The sequence below is a fragment of the Carettochelys insculpta genome, chromosome 10 (genome assembly GCF_033958435.1).
Source record: "Carettochelys insculpta isolate YL-2023 chromosome 10, ASM3395843v1, whole genome shotgun sequence".
NCBI lineage: Eukaryota > Metazoa > Chordata > Testudines > Carettochelyidae > Carettochelys > Carettochelys insculpta.
Genome location: NC_134146.1, coordinates 29,909,795 through 29,929,951, shown reverse-complemented (window position 1 = coordinate 29,929,951; position 20,157 = coordinate 29,909,795). Strand labels below are relative to the sequence as shown.

The 20,157-nt window shown below is 40.1% G+C and overlaps 1 protein-coding gene across 6 annotated transcripts in view; it reads left to right on the top strand.

Moving 5' to 3' along the window:
• VEPH1 (ventricular zone expressed PH domain containing 1) overlaps positions 1-20,157 on the top strand; it is a 168,996-nt gene that overhangs the window by 80,153 nt on the left and 68,686 nt on the right. For all 6 annotated transcript variants that reach the window (XM_075004264.1, XM_075004259.1, XM_075004261.1 and 3 more), the window contains 2 exons: positions 71-280; positions 3,084-3,478. In XM_075004264.1, coding sequence (XP_074860365.1) covers positions 71-280; positions 3,084-3,478 — 605 coding nt within the window. The remainder of the gene's footprint in view (positions 1-70; positions 281-3,083; positions 3,479-20,157) is intronic.

Genomic DNA, 20,157 nt, shown 5'->3' with positions numbered 1-20,157 from the left:
TAGTAAGAATATACTGTGTCATCTTGGGCAAAGCATGACACTGTTAAACCTCTAATTGTTTCTTCTTCAGGACAGAAAACAATGCTGAAACAGAATCTCCTGTACAGTTGGATGATTTAAAATCTGTTATGAATGAAAATGAAGAGGATGAAAACCTTCAGATTAAAATACACGCTTTTGAAGAAAAAATAAATGTTGACAACAATACTCCTGGCTCAGTGCGTAGATACAGTTTAGGCCAGGTTTCTAAAGAAGAAAGGAAGGATATGAGATTTAACAGGTATGCTTCTGGAAAATTCATGAGTAGTTTTCATGCATATCAGTCTTGCAGTAAAGCTTTATCCAAACATTAAGGGAATAGTTCAGTTATAGTATACCCATGACCATCATGAGTCTAATTCTAACCAGATGTCTTGCCAGGGAGTCCCAGTCCTGGGTAAAGTCTTTCTAAACTATGTATTTAACCTGCCCTAACATGACAAGAGAGAAAGAAAGAGAATATTCTTGTTTATAGTACACTCTAGTACAGCCCTTCTTCACCAGGGGAATGTATACCTTTGAGGATATAGAAAGGTATTCCTAGGGGTACATCAACGTATTAGTCTACTTTTACAACAGACTACAGGAGAAGCACTTACAAAGTCAGTACAAGCCAACATTTCATTCAGACAATGATGTACTTATATGGCTCTGTATACTATATTAGTGTTTCTCAATCTGGGGGGAATAGCATTTTATTTTATAATTATATGGTAAAAATAACAAAGTAAGCAATTTTTTCAGTACTAGTGTGCCACGGCATGTCTGATTTTTAAGTAAGTAGTTTTTCAATTTGGTGAAATTTGGAGTACACAAGATAAATCCACCTCTGGAAAGGGGTAAAGTTGTCTAGAAAGGCTGAGAGCTACTGCTTATTCCCAACTTCCCAATAACCCTTGCGGGGAACAAAATACTGCACTTAAATAGCCCAGCTATTTCGAGCATGATGTTTGGCTGCATGGTTTCTATTTTGGGATACAGCTGTATCCCAAAATAGAAACAATAGTGTAGCCTTAGCCAAAGAGATTAGCCAGAATAAAATCTTTCACTTTGAACAGGTAGAGAATATACCCATCACTGCTACTCAAGTTAAGAGGGCAACTTGCATTGCCCCAGTACTTTCCCAAGTTATGGATCTAGTGATGCATGGAACATCCCTACAGGACTCTCAGGTCTCACCAGACCTTGTTCCCTTCATGTCCAGGAGGATGGAGTTATTGATCCATTCTAGGTGCTTTTTGTGGAGAATGCATGTCATTATTCTCCTGCTATTGAGCTCACAGATGTTAGAACAGCTACATTCAGGTCACTGTGGCATGGTGCACAAAGTTATTTTTGGTGGCTTGGCTTGGACTGTGCTATTGAAGAAAAGGCAAGAACTACATTTCAGGGTGTGATAAATGCACCCCAGTTGGCACCTCTAACCCATGGACTGGCCTGAAAAACCGTGGCAGCGTATTCACATTGATTTTGCTGGCCCATTTGAAGGAACCATGTTTTTGGTGGCAGTACATGCCCATTCTAAATGGCCAGAAGTCTCTATAACGTTGTCTACTACTGCTCAAAGTACTTTCCAAAAACTGTGCAGATTCTTTAGTTGCTTTGTCTGCCAGAACAACACGTGAGCAACAACTGTTTGCAGTTCATCTCTCAGGAATTTGGAAATTTTATGAAAGCAAATGGGATTCATCACATCACTCAGCACCAAATCATCTATCCACCAATTGATTAGCTGAAAGGTTTGTGCAGACAAAGAAACAAGCTTTGAAATTGGCCAGGGGCCCACCATTCATTCAAAAACATCTGGATACTTTGTTACTATCTTATAGAAACACACCTCAGACTATAACCAAAATGTCCCTGGCCTTTCTAATGATGGGACGTCAGGTCTGCACTTTCTTTGATCTTCTGAAACCTTCTCAACCTGACAAATTGTGCAACAACAACAACAAGGTCATGTCAACAGGCATGCATCCAGGGCAAAAGACTGAATCTTTAGTTCAGGAGAGCTGGTTTTAGCTCGGAACTATGCTTCTGGAGTTAAATGAGTCTCTGCCACCATCATCACTCAAACAGAACCTTTTTCCTACACACTCCAGACTGCAGAGTATCTCATCCGGCAGTGGCATGCAGGTCAGCTGTCGCCAGGTTATGCCTGCCCCCGGGGCATATCTCCAATTGAGTTGCCTGACCTCACCACCACCAGTGATATACACAGTCAAGAGTCAGCTGTTCCTGATTCTTCTCCTCATCACTGCCTGTGGCAAACACAAACCCCATCCCTGACCAGGCTGACTCAACAGCCTCATCTGTTCACTCTTTGAGTTCCAGGCCCACAGTCAGGCCCAACCCCATAATACTTTAGCATGTAAGAACACTTAGGCGTCCACCATACTTCACATAGACATTGGATCTTTGTTTAAGGCTAACCATTGCTTAAGGGGCAAAATAACCCCCCACGTTAGCTGGAAACTGAAGCAGCCTAGCCTCATTCCCTAGTTCAATACTTGTTCTGTTAAGGGGACATTCTTATTAAGTGGGGAGGAATGAATTGTGTATTGGATTGTCATAATGATAGATCTTGTGTATTGGCTTGTTGTGGGGATAGAGATCCTTGTTGTCATGGTAATCGATTAGAGCATTAGGGGGCCAGCCCAGCCGGTTGTGATTGGTTCTAGCTTGCACTGTGGGATGGAGTAAATGGAACACTTGCAACTGCAGCTCTCTATGTTCAAACAGTTTCTTCCTAAACTCAGTGACTCCAAACAATATAACATTGTCTAACTCCTTTTGCATACTATGTTTCTGATTTGATTTGGGTTCTGAGTATCAGTTCTTGAAGTACATGTTATTAAAAGCTATTTTTATTTGCCCACCAATGAGACATTTAGGCTCAAATTCTTCTCTGAATTGCACCAAAGCAGCTGCACAGATGTAACTGGGAGTAGAATTTGACCAGAAATCTCATCTGTTTCTTCAGCATGTTGCAGCCTATCTCACCTCTATCACAAATCAATTTGTCTTTTTCTCTTTTTGCATTGCAGGTCCAAAAGTCTGGCTTTACATGCAATCCGTACAAAGGGGATGAATTCAGACAATGGACAAGATATGGATAATGGAGATATAGCAGCTGGCATCTCTTTCACAGAAATTTATGTTAGCCAAGAAAATGACAAAATGCCTCTTGGTCCAGATATTGAAGAATCACAGCTGGAAAATTCTTCAGTTTCACACCCAAGTATCAAATGTACAGAATCAGAAAATTTGCCAGAATCTGTTAAAGAAAACTGCCACAAAGGAAGTACAGAGACAGTAAAAAATCCTGTGGAATATCAGGATAAGCTGTACTTGCACTTAAAGGAAAATCTTAGTAAAGTGAAAGCATATGTCATGGAGATTGGGAAGAAAATTCCTAGCCCAGATCAGTGTATTATTGAAGGTAAGAGCTCTCCACATTTCAGATTATGGGAATCTTAAAGGAACAGTTTAAAATAAAACCCATCATTGCTCATGCCATCTGTCAGGTAAGATTCTCTAAGCAGAGCTCTTATGGTGGATGAAACAAGTTTTTACACAATGATGTTGTTGTAAACGACAGTATTTTGAAACCTCCTTCATGAGTTTTTTCCTTCAGCAATATTGTGCATTCTCCAGAGGGCCCATGATGGCAGTCCTTACACACCTAAAATTCCCTTTGAAGTGAATGCCTGTGATGCTGGATTGAGATCAGGGTCAGGGTTTGATTCTCCTCTTACATCAGGGTAAAGCAGTGGCGATAATAGACTTCTACCATAGCAGGCCAGAAAAGAATCGGATTCAGATTCTCAAATAAACGTGTCTTGTACTGATACATTCTGATTCAAAGCCCACTAGAAGTCTGTGGAAAGACTCCTTTGACTGCAGTGGGCTTTGAATTGGGCTCCTATTTACCATTGCCTCAGAACTCTATAATGATTCTCAATTTCATCCTGCAGAGTCAGTGGATAGTGTTTGGATTCTCTCAAGACCTCTTTCTGCTCAACTTCCTGAGCTCTCGGTTCAACTCCACATTTTATCACTTGAGTACTTTTATTTGGTGTACAGCAAAGCAACAGCGAGAGAACCAGAGAACTAGATACATTTACCAATGGCTATTAGGATGGGCAAGAATGGTGACCCTAGCCACTGTTTGCCAGAAACTGGGAATGGGTACCAGGGAATGGATCACTTAATGTTTACTTGTTCCATGTGTTCCCTCTGAAGCACCCGGCACTGGCCACTATGGGAAGACAGGATACTGGGCTACATGAACCTTTAGTCTGACCCAGTATGCATGGTCTTATGTTCTTATGACTCAAATCCAGGGAGTGAATGCAGGGTATATCACAGAACCAAAGTTACACACCAATCCTCTTCCTTTATAAACATTTACACAACTCATTGCATGTGCTACACATTGCATCATATATTTTGTGATTGTCTTCGTCCACATACTTTCTCTTACTCTTAAGCTTATCATTGGTTCCTGGACTTTCCTAGTCAATTATTAACTTTTTCTTGTAAATGTGCCCACCTCCCCTTATCTTAGCAGTTCAGACATTCTGTGTCTCAGCTTCCAAAGCTATTTACCTATCTTAGTTAATACAGACAATGTGTTTTAGCCTGGTCACCCATTTATCTCCCTAATACTGTCTTAGAAGAAGTGAGGTCTTATATCCAATTACTCATGTCAACCAGGTCTACAGATAATTGTTTTCAAGCACTTGATAGCTGATAAGGAAATAAGGCCCGAACCTGTGAAACCCTGTGAAGGTGCCCACTGCCTTGAAGGATTGATCTCAGTGCATGACTCCTTTTCATTTTGTGTTTTTAAAGTCCAGATTTTGAATATAACTGAGTAAACCATTTATTTTCTTCAATTTGTTGGCCAAATCTGGGAGGAGGCAAACATCAGGCGAACCCTAACAAATAGTTTGCAGTGTTTTATACCCAAACTGATGATTTTTCTTTATTTTTTCTTGCTGGGGAAATAAACCCCTATTCAGGCTAATGAAATGTTTCAACTGTCAATTGGAATTGAAATTGCACGTAGAAACACCTGTACCTAAACAAAACATCAATGGGGCTCATTTTGGAAATCTTCAAGACTTCAAAAATCAGTTTTGTTTGTTTGCAGCACCTATTCACTGAATTATGTTCAAACTTGCTGAATAGTTTCAGTGGCCTGAAAAATGTTTGAGTTTTCATGTTTTTTGCTAGACTTTACAAATGTCACCCATCTCTGAAGCTGCATCTACACTCACCCCCCTACCTTCTGGAAAGGGTGTGAAAATGACTGGAGCAGAAGATGCTAATAAGGCACAGATTAAACTATCTCATGCCTCATTAGCATATCACCACGAGATCTCACTTCTGGAAATCCCATTCCAGAAGCAAAGTTGCCATGTAGATGGGCCTCCTTCGGAAGGACATGGGGGTCCTTCCAAAGGAAATTCCCCTTTCGGAAGACCCTTCTTCCACAAACGTATTCTTCCAGCATATCTGTTTTGAAATACGGCTGCTGTGTAGACATAGCCTTGAAGACCAATGGCAATAAGGTGTTCATAGGTTAAATGATTGTAGAAAATAGCTGAATGACTCAGTTCAGTCAATAAATCTGTGAAGAAAACTTTCATTTCTGATCAGTTAAAATACTATTCCATAGTCAGAGACAAAGCATGTATTGTATGTATTGTGCATCAGGAGCCTTTGTAGCTGTCTTTATTAATTTAGTGGCCAAGGAGTAGAAAAGAAGTATTGACCTGCAAAATACATTTTTTGCCAAGGTTTTAATTTTTTGCAGAAATTTGAGAAAAGTACCCTAAAATCAAGCTTTACTGTTGAAAACACTTTTTGTTATCAAAGTTATTTGTATGTCTTACTATTGCAGTAAATGGCAGTGTGAGTTTGAAAGCCAAGAGAATTTGTGTAGCTTGTCAGTTTGCTTAAAGAACCAAATGTGAGTCTGTGTCTTCTAATACAGTGAATATTTTTAAATAGTTTCCTCTTAGTGCCCTACTGATCAGAAATCTGTTATAGTGATAAATTAACCAAGTCATTATTTCACAATTCATTCAGGCTATTGTAATTTCCTGGTAAATCACTAACAAAAATTCTTGAAGAAACTTCTTGAGTAAGGGCATATGTGTAAGATAGAAGACTTCTGTGACTCATTCCAAATACTTGCATGGAAATTCACTGATGCTGACTACACAGGGGACAGCTTGTTAATATTTCAGATATTCCATAAACTGCTTAGTCCAAAATCTGGCAGTTATTTGACCTATAATATTTGTGCATGTCATAACATGAGATCATTCAAACTGATACATTTTACTCTCTATAAAGCATTATTCAGAGTTTTAAAAATATGTCTTGGTTCATTTTATTTCAGTTCAATAGGAATTTGTTGAATTTGTATGAGTGGGTAGGTGGGGTTGCATATGTAAAATAGGAAAGAAACAGGGCGAATAGGAGGATGTTGCAACAAAACAGTACAATTTACAAATAATGGAGAGTATGACAAGGTCCCAAAATATAACACTTGGTTTGGGGCATGTCCTTTCCTAAGCTTTTTAAATAAAACTTTAAATGTATATTATACACACACATTAACAAAAACAACATTAATTATAAATAGCACACAATATCTTATGGGCTGGATTCCCTTGGAATGATGTCTTTGGGAAGATATGCTTTAGCCAAACATAAGTTATTGCGTTCAACATAGAGTAACTGGATGAAATTCTATGGCCTATGGTAGACAGGTCAGATTACATGATGTAATGGTCCCTTCTCATCTTAAAATCTGCAAGTAATACCATATACTGTGAGCTGTCCCATTGATTTCAGAGTGGCTGTTTCTGGAGTAAGGTGTAATTTGATGTTTGTGAGGGTGGAAGCATGTGGCCTTAGGGTATTGCAGTTGTATAGATTTTGAACTATGTTTTTGTTGACCACAACATAAAATGTGTGCCAGCTTTTTGGGGCAAAATATATTCTGTACAGTACTTCCTTGAAGAATACGGATATGTGTACAAGGCTAAATTATTTTCTTGATATAGGTGTAGTATCCAGAGGCACTGAGACCTCATACCAGGGTGAGTGAAGTCTCTGCTCTACAGCGTTGGCTGAGAGCCAGCTGGTCTTTAGCTCATGTGGCAGAGTGCAGGGCTTTAGACCCTCTGCTTGTAGGTTCTATCCCTGGTGCTGTCAACCCAGGTCTGTCAACATTATATAGGCATGGGATAACATTGACTTCAGTGAGAGTTATGTATACAGATCCAAATCTAGAATTTATATCCTAGTTCATAGCAGTTTAAAGAGTTTATAGAAAAGGCTTCCTTCCCCATACATTCAGCATCTTGAAAATGCCAATCAGTATCCCTCTGACCCACTTTTCTCCTAGTGAGTTTGACAGTGGGTCTGATTCTATTGAAGCCAGTATCAAATGGGAATAACTTCATTGAAGTTTGTGGAGTTAAACAAGTCTAAAACTAGTATGAAAGGAATCAGGCCCATGTTTCTAATGTTGTATTACTCTTCCTAGCAAGAATGTGAATAATGAATGATGGATTCATTCATTCTCTTTGTATCCTCACATGAGTAAATACATATATTGACCTACCATAAATACATGCAAACAATATATTTTGCTGCTTTGTTACACTGGTTGTGCTTTGCACTACTTTCTTTACTATTTTTCACACACTTAATGTGTATGTTATAGTTTTGGCATAGTAATATTTGAGTTTTACAACATATGTTTTGCAGAATCCTCTTGCTGTCCTAGGGTAGGGGGAGGCTGGAGAGACAGGCTGCTAATCATGTCACATCCTCCTCCATCCTGCAGCACAGGTAGAGAGGTCAAGGATCACCTAATGTGAGCCAGCTGCCTCAGGTACTGATCCTTTGCAGGTCCTTTGTAGCTCTTCATGAAGCAGCTTTGGACTCTGAGACACCTGGGTCTCTGAACATTGCTGATGCTGTGCATGGAGATGTGAATATTCATGGGGCTGGGGCCCCAGCAGCCCATATAACATATTGCCTATGTCAGGGGTACACAAAGTGCGGGGCATGATGTTTTGTAATGGGGGCACAGTGGTTGGCTGAGACTGGCAATGAGGTGATCAGATATGATAGTAGTATGGCTTTTGTTTTTGTTTTTTTTTACCAAGCAGAAGTCATGGTTTTCCAAGCTATTCTAATTCTTTGGCTCTGATAGCCTAGCCATGGGTCATGTTGATTTTTTCTCATTAGAAATGCAATCTTCCTGGCCGTCTCTGCATTATAGATCTGCTGGCACATCTGATCGGTCTCCCGCTGCCTCTTGCGACACACTCTCTCACAGTACTGGTGCCATTTCACATCCACCCGATGACCCCCACTACCCTCTTTCCGAGCAGCGCACCCCATTCCTGAGATCCGCCCCCATCCTTTTGTGTGGTCCTCCCACAGGTTAAGGTGGGGGGGCTAGTTGCAGGGCTGAAAAGTGGGGGCAACATAAAAAGTTTGTTCGTCCTTGGCCTATGCTATCAGGTTAGAGCAGTCATAGATGGTTGGACATAATGCTGGCCACCTGAGTGACACTGTGTACTATTGTCTATGAAACCAATGTACCTGAACTACATCCGCCTGAAGAGCAATTGTTTCAGGGGAGCTTTGATGGGAGAAGAAGCTGGAGGGCTGGCTTAATTGTGAAGAGGGCCTGAGACCATGATCAAGTTTAGGGTATGTTTGCAAGTGCTCCAGGTCAAAACAGAACAAAATGGATGTGTGGGCATGTGTGACTATTTGGAGGTAAAAACAACAAGCAGTCCTGTGGCACCTTATAGACTAACATCTATGTATGTAGATATATCTATGTATGTAGACATGTTAGTCTATAAGGTGCCACAGAACTGCTTGTTGTTTTTGAAGATACAGACTAACTTGGCTACTTCTCTGATATTTGGAGATAAGCCCAACATTTTGGTGTAGTGCCAAAAGAGGACCAAAGAAAGTCATCTAAAACCCACAAAATTAACTAACTTGGGTTTGCTTCTATTTGGGGGTTGAATATTTGTTCCAGTTGTTGTTTAAGTTGAACCAGTTTACCCATATTTACTTATTTTCCATACCTGATATGCCTTTTAGGCATTCCTCTATATATATCCATCACTTCACCCATCTTTAACCCCCTCAGTTTTTCCTTGGAAATTGTCACTGTATTTGTCATGATTTTACCCTTTATTAAAGAAAGCAAAATAGTTTACAGCAGCTCATGCTTCTTCAGATACTTTGTGATGTCATATCTTATCAGTGTTCAAGGTTCTTGCTTTCCTCAAAGGCCAGACTCCATGAGGTATAATTTCCTGAATACACCCCAGTTACTTTATTAAGTTTAGGTTTATGTGAGCTAGAATTTCCAGCCCCCTTACTTTGTCTGTAAATCGAATGATTAAGAACAGAAGGCTCAACACTGATTGCTGGGTACTGTTCTCAGACTATTCACTGATACTACTATGTGTCCTTGGAAAAGTCACTTAATCATGCTACCCTTCTGTGTGTCAGTTTACCCATCTGTAAAAATAGGAATAATAGTAAGTAGTAAAAGTAAATAGTAAAATAGTGTAGTAAAGCAACTATACTATTCTAAATGTGTTATAAATATTAATATACCTGCAATCAAAACATTATTTAAGTACCTTAGTATTTCTGATACACACATACTTTCTTATTTAATATTTTAGAAGAAAAAATATCGTTACCAATGAAATTTTTTCATGGAACACTCATTCACATTGCACCATTCACATTTGGGAAATACTGCTCTCGTGCATACTCTGTCTTTGAAACTGGCTGTTACCAAATGCTTCACATTCCAAGACACCTTTTTCTTTTTTTATTTTCATGCTTTCTCTGCTGTGCCTAGTTGCTCCTTGCTATATCCAGACAATTGCAGCTGTCTGTTTAATATTGATGAGAGCAGGATAATGTTTCCTGTCTAGCACTACTGCTGTTTCTGATAATTACATTCAGTAACACTACCATTAGTACCCCATACAAAATCATTTCAGGTAATTTGTGTGGCAGGTGACCCATAAGAAAGAAAACATATGAGAGTGCCTGTCTCTGTGGAGGATGTTTTGGAGTCTGCACATCTCTGGTTTGGGATTAAACCTTTTTTTCCCAGGGACAGAGCTTAGGGATTTCTAGTGTATCAGTCAAAGGTAAGCTTGTTATTGAATTAACATCAAAATCAGATTGGAAATATAATGCCATTCAATAAAAATGTGAAAATATTATAACAATCTCCATATGCTGTGCTAGTTGTAAGTCATTTCTGATTCTTGGTAGCTCTACAGTAGAAAATATAAACTGAAAAAAAATCATATAGGATTTGTGACAGAAATTCCTTACAGAGGGAAAAAGAAAACTAGTTGGTAGAGCTCTGGACCTAAATCTGGTGGTGGTTAGTTTTATGCTGAATTGGGAGATAATTGGTACCATATGACAGAATAGATGGAAGAGCTCATGGCTCTCCTGCAGTGTTTGCCTCTGCACTCGTTTGATAAATTTAAGCATTCCATAAGCCAAACACTGATTTAGAACACATGGGCCTCTGCTAATTCACTATGCCCACAAACTCACATAGATACAGGCCAATGTTTCCAGACATATTTTTGGCGATGCCAAAATGCATTAGCCAGCATCTTATTATTTGGGGTTAGTATTAAGTCACAGACTCTGTATGCATTGTGAATATGGAAGTGTTACTATACAGATTGGCTTTGTTGTGAGAATCAATTGTAGTTGTCTGATTTCAGTAAAATCCCATCTCTGCAAAATTTTAAGAGGAATGCTAACAAACTCCTGTCTGCAGCTGGTGCAGATGTGTGATCATAATAACTAGCAAATCAAATGCATTTTTATTCTGGTACAGTAATTGGAAGCACTGATTTAACCATAGGAAATGAACTAATCTGTAGGTTGATCTTGCCTGGCAATGGGCTAATTCCCCATGCAGGGTTTTGGGTACTGTGCTGTTCAGGAAACAGGAATGTCAGCTGCTAGGAGATGAGTTAGAAAGAACAAGTACTGTTGCAACAGCCTCCCCTCTGGCTGGAATTGCATTTCTTTCCCAGCTAGCATGGCTGAGATAACCTACTTGCTCATGCTGTTAGTTCTTGGCACATGGACCAGGCAGGGTGGGGCAGATTTCACTGAGGTAAGGTGGAATTAGGGGAGGAATTGGTGTCAAGTCCAGACCAGAGGGGGCCTGGGGTCTAAAGTAGGGACGGGTGCCCAGTAGCCCTTTGGAGGAAGGGGAGGATTTCTGCTGATGGTCAGAGGGGAGTGTTAGAGGCTAGAGAACCGAGTGAGCTCTTGATTCCTTTAGGAGAGGAACAGGTGGGGTATTGCCCTGTAATCAGCAGAAAGAAAACACAAGTGCAGTCAACAAAGGATGTTCTTCAGCGGGAATCTAAACAAGTTAGTGTAAGCAGGAACAGCAAAGAAGAGCAGATTTTCCAAGTCTAGCATGCAACCCAACCCTAGGCCTCTGGATCCAGAGCCCTGCTTCTCTCTAATCTCCATCAGCAATGAGTCTTGCTTTATTCCACTGGCTTTGGGTAGGTGCCCTTTTTCAGCTGGGTCATCACTATAAACAGAAATTAGACAAACATTCTTCAGCATTGAAGATGGGCCCCTGAAACAATGATACCTTATCACTGCCTGTTTTCACTTTGTATGCAATGGACATAAGGCTTTTCAGGTTAATGTGTGGAAGGGAGAAGGGATTATAGCATTATAAATCTAAACTGATCCAGGTGTTTCCAGGCGTGGCTTTTGCCATTCATGTTTAGAGAACCAAGTTTGCAACACTAAAACCTGAATTTGCCCTTCGGGACTCCAGTATAACCATATTTACTCCATGAATATTTTGAATAGACTGGAGGTGAAATATCTCTGCCTCAGTTGAGATAACACAATAATCTGTAAAAATCCATAATCAAGATGAAGAACAAAAATTCGCATTTCCCTTATACTTTTCTAAATATGTATTCTATTGTTTCCAACTTATTAAAAAAAAGGTATAGGTAAAGAAAAGCAGTGAAGGGAAAATAGTTTAAAACTGATGTTTTGAAAAATTTCACTGCAGATAGTTGTTTTTGTTACAGACCTGATCTTGCAAGCACTTACCTAAGTGCATAAATTAAATTTACTCACTGGAGTAAAAGTTAAACCAGTGGGGCTATTCACATAAAGTCATGCATATACATAGATATTTGCAAGGTCAGAGGCCTAATAGGCTACATCAACATGACACCCTAAACTCAAAATGAGATATGCAATTTGCACTACTCAAATTGCATATCTTATTTCAAGTTTATTTTGAAATTGGCTATTTCAAAGCATGCCTTACTCCACCTGTAACAAGGACTACAGGGATGCTGAAATAGCATGCCCATTATTTTGAAAAATACTTTGAAATAATGGGTGAATTTCACAGACACAGAATAACTATCTTGGGATACCACAGTATCATGAAATAGCTCTGGCTGTGTAGACATAGCCATATTGTTCGTAATACAATGATACCTAATATCATTAAACTGAGGTAAATATCAGGCAGTGACTAAAGCCCTTACATTGTCACCTTATTTAGCATTTTTTCCCCCAGCCCAGCCAGTGAATGATTAATTGCATTTAAAACTGTAATATCTCTGCTCCTGTATCTTGCAAAACCAAAATGGTGGTTACTGCTTTGCTAAAAGTTGGAGACCTTCAGGTGGGTGTGGTGACAAATATTTTGACTGATGTTAGTGGGCCTGGCTTAATGTAGCTTTTCAGTTGCATTGACTTATGATATACATTTACAACTTGATCCTGTTCCCACTGAAGTTAATGGAGAATTTCTCCATTGGCTTCAGTGGGACTTGTTATGTGTTTAATTTTTCCCTTCAATATCAATTATTGTAATAGTCATGATTCATCAATTATTTACATTTTCCATTTCCCCTGTATACATGTTTCACATGGGGTTAAATCCACTATTCTCACATCTTAGTATATCTTTTTGTTTGAACCAAAATCCTTCACATATGTGTCTATGCTGCTAAGAAAGAGTCCCATACTCTTTAATTTGATTGGGGGTTATTAATATGAATGTGACATAACTGACAGTTATTCAGTTGTTCAGTCTAGTGCATAAAATATCCACCCATAAAATGAGACATATATAAGCTCCTTGTAAACTGAATCAGGTCTGTGGTCTTGTCTTTACTGCGGGGATCACTTGGGCTTTTATTTAGGTGTTAACCCTAGCCTAGATTCCATCCACACATAAAATCTCTCACCTCAGTGTAGTGCTGCTTACACTGGAACTAGCTGTCCTGACTGGGGGCAAGTCTACTGTAGGGTAGAAGGTCAGCCAAAAGATATGCAACTCCAGCTACGAGAATAGCGTAGCTCGAATCAACATACCTTAAGTTGAATTTCTTCGCCGTCCCCACCGTGGGATGTAGAAAAGGGAAACTCTCTCATTGACTTCCCTTATGCCTTGCAACTGTGAGGAGCACTGGGGTTGATGAGGGTGCCTTCAGCATTTGATATAGTAGGTCAATACTAGACTCGCTAAATCAACCTCCAGAAGATCAACCTCCAGCATATTGACCCCACACTGCATGTAAATAAGATCCGGGATATTGGCGAACATATGAGTGCTGCTTACACGTAGGCTGGGAACTCACTTACGTTACAGTGGGGATGCAGGCTAATCAATGGAGTGCTGTCTTCTAAAGCCTTCCCACCATTCCCTTGTACCCCAAGGCAGACAAATTCTCCCACAATTCATCTTACTGCAGCACTAAGAACACCAGAAGTCCCCCAGAAATTACCCCAGGTGTCGTACTTTACATCAGTGAGTGCAGCAGAAGAGTAGCTATAGTGGTGCGATTATGAAAGGGTGATTATGTTAGACCAACCTGGGTATTCATGCCCAAGTGCTGATCACCAACTAATTCTGCAGTAAGAATGTGCCCTAGGCCAAGTTCTCTTATTCCAGACCTGTCTTCTTCCTCCTAATGCAATATCTTTTGGTCTAAAAGCAAGTACAAGGAATCTTAAACAACCTTGTCTCAAGCATATATTAGCTTATCATCTATCCTCTAACTCCTTGAGACAGAGTTCTTAAAAATAGCCACAGGATAAGTCAGTCTCTGTTTTGAATCATCTGGATTTCTTCACAGTAACAACTTTTGAGAGTCCATTTAGCATAGAGGTGTCTGTAGAGTCTTTAATCTAAAGGTTGAGTTGGTGTTTCCATAAACTTTGATATAGGTCAACTGGAGCAGGTTATTGAGGCAGCTGGAAGTTGGTTCAAATTGCTAAGTTTCCTTTCTATTTTTAGAAGTGACAATTAGTTTTATAGTGTTAAACTAGTTCTAGAATAGACCAGTTTCAGAGGATTTAAAATATCTGATATAATGACATCATCAAGGAAATTTGTTCCCTTCCTTTTTCCATTATGCACTTTTGGTCAATTATTTTAAAGAGATGCAGAGCCATTTTTGATGTATTTTACACTTCATTGTTTTAAATAACATCAAAAGAAAGTTAAGCCAATACTGAGCTGCTGATTTGTTAAATGTTGGGCAAATTGCGTCAAAACTATTCCCTGGCATAGAGGCTGTACTTTCTGCACGTTCACTGTAGGTGCATTTGTAGGAAGCTCATAGCAATAGTCATTCATCTATCCCCAGACACACTTCTCTTTCCTCCTACATGTTGAACTATGCAGATCTGCCATGAAGACCAGTTCTGACATAAGCATGGCCTATGAAATATCCCTATTTCCTTCCCCCAGCCTCCAACAAAATCACTGTGATTCTTCTGTTTTGTGGGCACAATATCCTTGGATGAACTTACTGTAAATGAATACAGAAAAATACTTTTCGACACTTTTTCCCCAGGCTTCAGGTCACATACTTGGTACTGGTGATCAAAGAAGCTTGTTGTTTGGTATGTACATATCTTATTACAGTGGGAATCCAAAAATCTGTCACTGTGTTATATGTATCTACAATTGATTTATTTGAGACACTTCTACATTTTTTGGAATACCTGCCTAACCTAATAAGTACATTTAGAGTAAAATATCCTAGTAAGTAGCCACAGCCTACCTTTGGTTGCTACGTGTACACAAATGTGAATACACTTACTTGATCTGGCTGATTTTGACTAAACTTGAATTGAAGAGCTGTGAGTAAGTACAGATTTTGGTTTGTTGAGCCAGACATATCTCTGTGAAACCTAGTGAAATTAATGAATGCTAGTAGAAATGGGGTAGGTCAAGAAGTTAAAATAGGGAAAGAAAAAGTTTAAATGATTTAGAAATTAGAATAGCAGTCTTCAAGTGACCAGGGCCTGATGAATTGTATCCTACAATATTCAAGGATCTGGTAGAGGAGGTATGTCAGCCACTAGCTATCATCTTTTGAATACTCATGGAAGTGGAGATTCCAGAAGACTGGAAAAAGGTAAATATAGTGTCCATCTATAAAAAGGGAGGCAAATACAACCCAGGAAATTACAGATAAGTCAGCTTAACTTCAGTGCCAGGAAAGATAATGGAACAAATAATTAAGAAATCCATCTGCAAACATCTGGAAGATAATAAGGTGATACATGACAGTCAGCATGGATTTGTCAAGAACAAATCATGTCAAACCAACCTGACAGATTTCTTTGATAGGATCACAAGGTTTGTGGATAAAGGGGAAGTGGTGGACATGGCATACGTGGACTTTAGTAAGGCATTTGGTACAGTATTGCATGACCTTCTCATAAGTAAACTAGGGAAGCGCAACCTACAGGGGGCTACTGCCAGATGAGTGCACAACTAGTTGGATAACAGTTCACAGAGACTCGTTATTAATGGTTCACAGTCATGCTGGAAGGGAATAACAAGTGGGGTTCCACAGGGTCAGTTTTGAGGCCAGTTCTGTTCAATAGCTTCATCAGTGATTTAGATAATGGCATAGAGAGTACACTTATCAAGTTTGCAAATGATACCAATCTGGGAAGGTTTGCAAGTGCTTTGTAGGATGGGTCAGAATTCAAAATAATCTGGATAAACTGTAGAAATGGGGTGAGGAAAATAGGATGAAGTTCAACAAGAACAAAGGTAAAGTACTCAACATAGGAGGAACAATCAGTTTCACACATACAAAACAGGAAGGGACTTCATAAGAAGCAGTACTGTGGAAAGAGATCTAGGGATCATAGTAGACCACAAGCTGAGTATGAGTAAACAGTGTGACACTATTGCAAGAAAATCAAATATGATTCTGAGATGCCTTAACAGGAGAGTTGTGAGCAAGAAATGAAAAGTAATTCTGCTCTACTGTGGATTGGTTTGGCATTGGTTGGGTCCCCCATTTTAGGAAGGATGTGGAGAAATAGGAGAGGGGCCAGAGAAGAACATCATATGATTAAAGGTCTAGAAAGTAAGACCTATGAAAGAAAATTAAAAGAAATGGATTTGGGAAATGGGTTAGTTGGGAAAGAGAAGGCAGAGAATGGACATGATAGCAGCTTTTAATTGCCTAAAAGGGAGTTACAAGGAGGAGGGAGAAAAATCTTTCTCCTTAGCCTCTGATAGGACAAGGAGCAATGGGCTTAAACTGCAGCAAGGGAGTTTTCAGTTGGACATTAGGAAAAATTTCCTGTTATGGTGGTTAAGTACTGGAAATTGCCTACGGTGGTTGTAGAATCTCCATCATCGGAGATATTTAAGAACAAGTTGGATTAATGTCGAACAGAGATGGTGTTTGGTCCTGCCACAAGGGCAAGGGACTGGAGTCGATGACCTCTTGAGGTCCCTTCCAGTTCTAATATTCTGTGGTTCTACAATAATGCTGCTGACATCAGTAGGAATTATGCCCTGGATATGTTTGATTCATTGTGCTTTCCAAAGCAGCACAGTGATAGGACTAGGTGAGTGTTCAGTGTTGTATATGTGCAGTTAAGTTGGGAAGTCACAGAATTCCTGAACAACTTAGTTTCTTCAGAAGCCTAGCCAAATATGGAAGTCATAAGCAATCTGACAGCTACATAGGTCTGAAACTAATAGAGGACAGAGCTGCAGCTGCAGCAAGGCAAACCCCAGATTTTGAGATGATGGAACCTTATGAATTATGTGGGACATAATGCATCTGGATAGTGAGAAAGTCTGTGTCTCTGGGTCTGGAAATGTTAACCCAAATTTGTTTATCTGTGTTCATGGTGTGCAGGTATTTTACTAGTAAATGTGAATTTTGGTAATAAAGTGGCTAATATGAATGTTACACAAATACTTACAAACTATGTATCTCTAATACAAAAATAAAAATAACTATCACTATGAGATGGACCATCTTATCACCAGTGTCTATGGGTTAGAGCAGGAGTATGAAGACACACATGTTGAGTCCAGACTGTGCCTGTGAGCGTACAGATAAATCCTTTAACTTTCATCCACTTATGAAAGGGGCACAGTAACAACAATTGACCTCATAGGAACACTGTAAAGTTTAAGTAATGTACATTTGGTAACCCCAGAGAAGAGATTACAGAAATGCATTATTACATTAAAATATGAGCTATATGATGTGGCATTACAATAGAAAATAGCAAATAATGACATGTACTTGATGCTTTACTGCTGATGGTAGAAGAGAAGGAAAATCTTTGTGTGGGATAATATTACTGCTTCTAAAAATACATCATGTTTCAATATACTTCTTAAATATGATAATGTAGATCGTAAGAATCAGTACTGAAGTAGCTGGAAGTGTAAATAAATGCCTGCTGTGAGTTGGCAATTTTCAGGAATATTTTACGCTAAAAGGCCAATCTACTAAGCAGTATTGATTAATTATGTTGTACTACTGAGTGTGATATGCCACAAATTCTCTCAACTAACTCTCATATAAGTGCAAATAATTACATTTTAATACAAAATCTAAAACCTATCGCACTAATAAGCACATTGGTAATAGGTTAGTGTTCTAATCTACCAGAGCATGTGTTTAAGCATGTGCATAACTACAAACATGTGCGTGGTTCCAGTGACTCAGTTGGGATTATAACCTCTTTTGGTTCAGGAACAAAATTGGGGGGAGCAGTAATTTTTGATGGGGGACAACTCCAAAAATGTTGAAAGTGGTCAAGGGCCACCCTCTTGTATAATGCAGCGTCTGGGACGGAGGTTGGGTACACAAGGGAGCTTGCAGTTAGGGTGTTTGGGTGTGGGAGGGGCTTGTGACCTGGGGCAGGGGATTGGGGTGCAGGGTCTGGGAGGTCTTATGGGTGCAGGAGGAGGGGCATAGGGTTTGGATTATGTGGGGTAAGGGTGGAGAAAGGAGCAGAGAGTTAGGGATATGTGGGGTGTGGGTAGAGGAAGGGGGCAGAGGGTTTAGGTTATGTGGTATAAGGGGGTAGAGGGTTAGAGATATGTGGGGTAGGAGGGAAGGAGTCGGGGACAGAGGGTTGGAGGGAGGGAAGGTCTGAGGTTCCAGAGACAGGCTCTGGCTGGGAGACTTACTGGGCCAGCAGTCCAGCTTACTCTCAGGCAGGCTCTGTGCCTGCCCAGCCACATCAGAGGCCTTGTGCTCTCTGAATAGCTATGATGCTGAGGGGAGGGTAAGGGTGCTTCACGTCTGCTTATGCTTCAGATGGGCAGCTTCCAGAAACTAGCCCTTGGGATTGTGCAAAGGGCAGGGGTTGCATGTGTACCTTCTCCCCAAACGCAGGCTCTCAGCTGTTGAAAAACAAACAGGGCTCCTCCGGTGCTTTTCCGAGATTGTCTGAGGCTCCCTACTGCATCTGTAGGCTGGATCCAGTGGCTTGGCAGGCTAGATCTGGCCCATGGGCTATATTTTGCCTGGCCCTGCACTGAATGCATAATCCTAGCAATAAAATGCATCAACAGACAAAGCTATAGAAAGGCACTTTCTTTATAACTCTTCTGTCAAATGCAGTGAAGCTTGGAAAGTTAGGAAAAGTTCTATCTTTTCCTAAAGTCAGGCACTAAGGTAGCTATTTCCCTGGCTGCAGAGGACTTGGCAAAACTGTTGTATGATTTCTTAGGTGCTGCACATGAAGCCCACTGGACAAACAGTTATACGAAAGTATCTGCACACCCCTGCTCACCACCCAGACAGATTTTTGCAGAGGCCCCATGAAAGCTTGTCCAATAAGGTACCATGAGCACGTCAGGACTAGCATGTCAAGATTAGCATGTGTGCATATATATGGAACCAGGGGCTCCATCAACCAGCAAAGAGACGTCTTCTATTCTGCCCCATGGACAGCAGCTATGAGGAAAAGAGCACAGCAGTCCCATGCCATATTTGTTGGCTGAACTGGTTGTTTTCTCACACACACCCTAGCATCAGCACCCAGCTCTTTACCTACATGGGGAGGATGAATACCTTATAAAGGCCGTATGAAGACAGGGTGGATATCATTTCTCTCTCATGGAGGAAATCTGCTGCAAGGCCTTCTAGGTCTGATTCTCCACTGCTTTGTATTTGCACTTGTGCAAGGTGGGCATCAAATTCTACAGTCATTGTAAATGAATGGAGAAATCCAATTTGATTGTATTTTGCACTCAGATTGCACAGAAGTAAATAAGCACAGTGCAGAGCCATGGAGAATCTGATGAAGTGGGTCTTGGCCTACGAAAGCTTATGCTCCAATATGTTAGTCTATAAGGTGCCACTGGACTTATTGTTTATGGAGAATCAGGTCTTCCAAGATCTCCCTTATTTAAAAAATCATTGACTACTGCTTAATTTTGGAGAGAGGATTATATAGGTGGGCCTTAAATTGTAAATATTTTGCCAATCTTTAGTCAATTACATCATTAGCATCAATGGGTATTGCATGCACAGAATGATCACTGGACTGAGTCCACTGACTGAACAGTAAATCTCAGGGCCAGATTCCCCATCACCTTAGGGCTCCCTTGTGATGCTGCAGTGTAAAGGGACCATACTACTTGCAGATCTGGACTCTGGAAATTCCATGCACATAGAATAATTTCCAGGTGGCAGAGCCCCCATGGAGGCCCTC